General features: G+C 44.9%; 1 protein-coding gene across 1 annotated transcript in view; it reads left to right on the forward strand.

Annotated features, from left to right (window-relative positions):
- LOC143282318 (uncharacterized) overlaps nucleotides 1-5000 on the forward strand; it is a 64677-nt gene that overhangs the window by 48965 nt on the left and 10712 nt on the right. Inside the window, exons 11-14 of the mRNA XM_076587922.1 lie at nucleotides 539-637; nucleotides 1561-1659; nucleotides 2399-2497; nucleotides 4930-5000. The exon at nucleotides 4930-5000 is cut by the window's right edge and continues 25 nt beyond it. Of these exons, the coding sequence (XP_076444037.1) occupies nucleotides 539-637; nucleotides 1561-1659; nucleotides 2399-2497; nucleotides 4930-5000 (368 nt within the window). The remainder of the gene's footprint in view (nucleotides 1-538; nucleotides 638-1560; nucleotides 1660-2398; nucleotides 2498-4929) is intronic.

Below are 5000 nucleotides of genomic sequence, written 5' to 3' on the forward strand. Positions count from 1 at the left end.
TTGATGAACTATTTACTGTTTTTATTGTATCATTGTTTACTATTATTACGAAAACAAAACACAATCACACACACAAACTCTCTCTCACACACAGACAGACGGACAGACAGACAGACTAACACACACACACACACACACACACACACACACACCTCCAGGTTGGTCGCCACTTCAGAACTGAGTCACCTTTTCTGGCAGACGTTTTAACCACTGAGCCATCGTACTCCTAGTTTGAGTAGGGAAATTTCCCCCTCGACCAGATCCAGCTGGAACTCTTTTCTGCTGCTTCTGCCATTGCCTTGAGAGCCCATGTCCTCTCTCTGCCAGAAATCGACAGCTGTTTCATGAGGCTGTAGGCAGATGCATCCACAGACCCTCTTGCACCAATCTCTATGGCGAGGACTTGGGCTTGGAAGCTCTCTTTTGGAGGTGGATTTCTAGTGTGAGCAGGTCAGATTTTTCAGTTTGAATTTGTGCTGAGTTGTGTGTGTGTGTGTGTGTGTGTGTGTGTGTGTGTGTGTGTGTGTGTGTGTTTCAGAGGGAGTTCACGCCCCTGCATCACGCGGCAGCAGAGGGTCACGCTGACATTTGCCGCAGTCTCATCAGAGCAGGCAGCAACATCAACGCTCAAAACTTTGTGAGAAATTCATACTTCATTGAACAAAACGCTCTTTAACCCTTTCACCACCAGTCAATTTAAAGTACAAAATTCCCTTATGGTATAAACACAGAAAAGACAGTGGCTAAGAACAGCTGGGGATTCCCCCTGTGATGTATAGAAAAGATGGCCTATCCTACCACCGAACATTAAGAGCAGTAGGTTCGTGGATGACAGACCAATGAATGGTGACCTTTCAATGACATGGGTCCTCTACCACGCCTGTGCATAAATGCGATCTTGGCGGTGAAAGGGTTAAGCAACATTACTCTTTTCGTTATTGATACTGTTGTTGTTGTTGTCAGTTGTTTGGGTTTCGCCCTCTCGTTTTATTTCCATCCACCACATGAACAACCCCATTAGTGTTGTAGACCTTGTCGTTGTTGTCGTCATCATCACCACCATCTTCATTATTCTTCTCATTTCATCTTCTTTATCATCGTTATTATTATTGAGGTTTTTCTTAGCTGCGCCGAAATCATTAGGTGTGTGTGTGTGTGTGTGTGTGTGTGTGTGTGTGTGTGTGTGTGTGTGCGTACGTGTGCGTCCGTGCATGTGCATGTGTGTGTGTGTGTGTGTGTGTGTGTGTGTGTGTGTGTGTGTGTGTGTGTTTCGTTTGTGTTTTCATTACTTGATTATGAAAAAAAAGCAATCCGTCCAATTAAACAAAACAGGTGTCAACAAACATTATCCAACGGTGCATTATTTCTTTTGAAAATCATATCACCTTTTCTTTTTTTTTCTTTGCACGATTAGTATTTTGTATGCATTAATCTCTTCCTGGACATCGTAAGGGTAACATCATCTCCACCACCATCAACACGCATGCATGCGTATTACGGCTGTAATATCTGAGGCAAATCGAGCTCAAGTCCGTTTGTTTTACTTCCGGTCATGCGCAGCAAGGGAACACGGCTCTGCATTTAGCGGCTACAGGCAATCACCGGGAGGTGGCGCTCATTCTGGTTGAGAATGACATGGAGAAGGACCTGCCCAATTACGTGAGTTCATAAAGAAAGAGAAGTCATGTGGGAATAAAGCGGGATTATGTGTGTGTGTGTGTGTGTGTGTGTGTGTGTGTGTGTGTGTGTGTGTGTGTCGGTGTGTGTTTGTATGTGTGTATGCGTGCTTGAAGGTGTATGTATGTAACTCTCTCTCTCTCTCTCTCTCTCTCTGTCTCTCTGTGTGTCTCTCTCTCTCTGTGCGCGCGATTGTGCTCCCGTACGTGTATATAACTCTTTGTGTGTGTCTGCATGTGACGTGCGTGCGTGCGTGCGCGCGCGCGCGCGCGCCCGCACGAGTGTGTATGTGTGTACGTATCTGAATGTGTGTATGCGTGTGTGTGTGTGTGTTTGTTTGTGTGTGTGTGTGTTTGTTTGTGTGTGTGTGTGTGTGTGTGTGTGTGTGCGTGCGTGTGTGTGTGTGTGTGTGTGTGTGTGTGTGTGTGTGTGTGTGTGTGCTTGAACGTGTATGTATGTAACTCTCTCTCTCTCTCTCTCTCTCTCTCTCTCTCTCTCTCCCTGTTTGCGCGCGATTGTGCTCCCGTGCGTGTATATAACTCTTTCGTGTGTGTCTACATGTGGCGTGCGCGCGCGCGCATGCACCCGCGTGCGTGTGTATGTGTGTATGTATCTGAGTGTGTGCATGCATGTGAGTGAGTGAGTGTGTGAGTGTGTGTATGTGTGTGTGTGTGTGTGTGTGTGTGTGTGTGTGTGTGTGTGTGTGTGTGTGTGATGGCAGCGGCTGCAGAGTCCCCTGCACGTGGCAGTGGAGGCGGGGCACGTGGAGGTGGTGCAGGTTCTGCTGGCGGGGGGAGCCAGCTTGGAGGCCCGAGAGAAGGTGGGCACAGAGAGAGACACGTGCACACAGAGACACGTGCACAGAGAGAGATACATGCACAGAGAGAGATACATGCACAGAGAGAGATACATGCACAGAGAGAGACACATAAACACACAGACAGAAATCTGATATCTCTCCCCACTCTCCGGGGGCGAGGGGGCAGAGAAAGAGAGAAAGAGGGAGGGAGAATTAACTAATCTTTATTTTCCAACGGTTGAAATATTACACATCTGCCGTTGTTCGAATAGACACACAAACATATACACAAGTAAGAAAGATGGGGAGAGAGGTAGAGAGAGAGGGAAGGAGTGGGAGAGAGAGAGAGGGATAGATAGAGACAGGAGAGAGAAAGAGAGAGGGGGCGAGAGAGAGAGAGGGAGGGAGAGAGAGAGGGAGATAAAGTGAGAGAGTGAAAGAGAGAGAGAGGGGAGAGATAGAGAGAGAGGGGAGAGAGAATGAACGAATGAATGAACGAATCTTTATTTTTCAACGGTGAAGATATTAGCACTTTGGCCGACTTACACATCTGCCGTTGTTCTAAGAGACACACAAACATGTACGCATATAAATGTAGTTATACTGAATACTTAATACATGTATAATGTACGAGTATAACACAGCGTCAAACTGAGAGATACAACATCGCTCACATCTGTACGGAACGGAAGCGAGTAACACACACACGCACACACACACACTAACACACACACACACACCAAGGGAAAAACAACAACAAAACCCTAACATGAATGCTACACATGAATGATTCAAGTGAAATGAACACAGAAGAGTAACGATAAAATTTTAAACACAGATGTAAGAGACATAAAAGACAGCAAATAACAGTATCAGTATCAGTATCAGTAGCTCAAGGAGGCGTCACTGCGTTCGGACAAATCCATATACGCTACACCACATCTGCCAAGCAGATGCCTGACCAACAGCGTAACCCAACGCGCTTAGACAGCAAATAAGGCGACGGGTAATAGGGATATAGACAGATAGACACATTATGTGAAAGACAGAGAGAGGGAGAGACAGAGGGGAGAGAGAGACAGAGACAGACAGACAGACAGACAGACAGAGATGTAAAGATATGTCAGTGTGGGAAAAAAAGAGTTGGGTGAGGTTGGTTCACAATTTGTAATACATGTAAGTATACAGAATCGTAAACGTGACCAGACTACTAGAGTTTGATTTCGTTTGTTTGTGTCCACTGTAAAGAGAAAATCTCTGAAAACAATATTCTATGGGGTGATACGTTATCAACTGATTGACGCATTTCGACATAGTTTGTAAGGATTGTCAGTGACAATATTATACCAGATTTTCGGTCTGGCTTTCGGCACGCATGTACTGTCCAAGTTTCTCTTTGAATGTTGTGGTGGAAAAGGGTTCTTTGAGGTGTTTGGGGAGATTGTTCCAGCAGTGCGTGCCGGAATATGCCAAACTCGATTTATAAAGGTCTATTCTTGGCGTCGGTAGAGTAAGAGTCGCATTTCGGGAGTTAGGGTTGCGAGTTTCATAGCAGACAATGGTTTGGTGTAGATAAGTAGGGCATTTACCGAATATAATTTTATGCATAAGTACGCACTTATTCAATATTAGGTGTTTTGTCAAGGAAAGAGGTGCTGGCAGTTGATATTGATGACTGCGTGTGTTTCGTAAAACACCATTGAGGTGTTTTACAGCACGTCTGTGTACAGAAACTAGTTTTTTCATGTGCACTTCGCTGCAGTTGTCCCAAACGTTTGAAACGTAATTAATTCTAGACATGATGTGAGAATGGAAAAAGAAATAGGAAGCCTCTGGACTGACCTCATGTTTTAAACGGGATAATAGGTAAACATTTTTTTGCAACTGACCTTGATAAAGAACTGATATGTGCCTCCCATTTTAGCTGGTTGTCAATAACGACACCAAGGTGTCGATGTTCTGTAACTCGTTCAATAGCTTGGCCATCGATTGACAAAGTGAGCGGATTTAAGCCACGCTGGTGCTTTTGGCGAGTGGCTACAATCATACTCTTTGTTTTTTCTGGGTTAAGGAGCATATTATTTTCTGTACACCAGTTGGATACTTCGGTTAGGCTGGTTTGTAATCTATCATTAATGTGCTCTAAGTTTACTCCATTTGTATGAAGAGAAGAGAGAGTATGAAGAGAGGGAGAGAGAGAGAGAGGGGCGGGAGAGAGTGTATATTTATGAGAGAGAGAGACAGACAGACACAGAGAGAGACAGAGATAGAGAGAGAGACTTCCTTTTGGATATCCATGCATTTGATTGACCGAAGACTGATGGAATGAGCGAGTATTTGGTAGGTAGACTGACGGACTGAATGAAGAAATGATTGATTTTTTATTGACTGATTGGTTGGTTGTGACTGATTAACTGATTTGTTGACTGACTGATTGGCCGGTTGTTTTGCAGTCAGGGAAGAGCGCTCTTCAACTGGCAGCAAGAGGTAACCACGTCGCCATTGTGGACATGCTGATTCGGGC

Source organism: Babylonia areolata, chromosome 5 (genome assembly GCF_041734735.1).
Source record: "Babylonia areolata isolate BAREFJ2019XMU chromosome 5, ASM4173473v1, whole genome shotgun sequence".
Taxonomy (NCBI): Eukaryota; Metazoa; Mollusca; class Gastropoda; order Neogastropoda; family Buccinidae; genus Babylonia; species Babylonia areolata.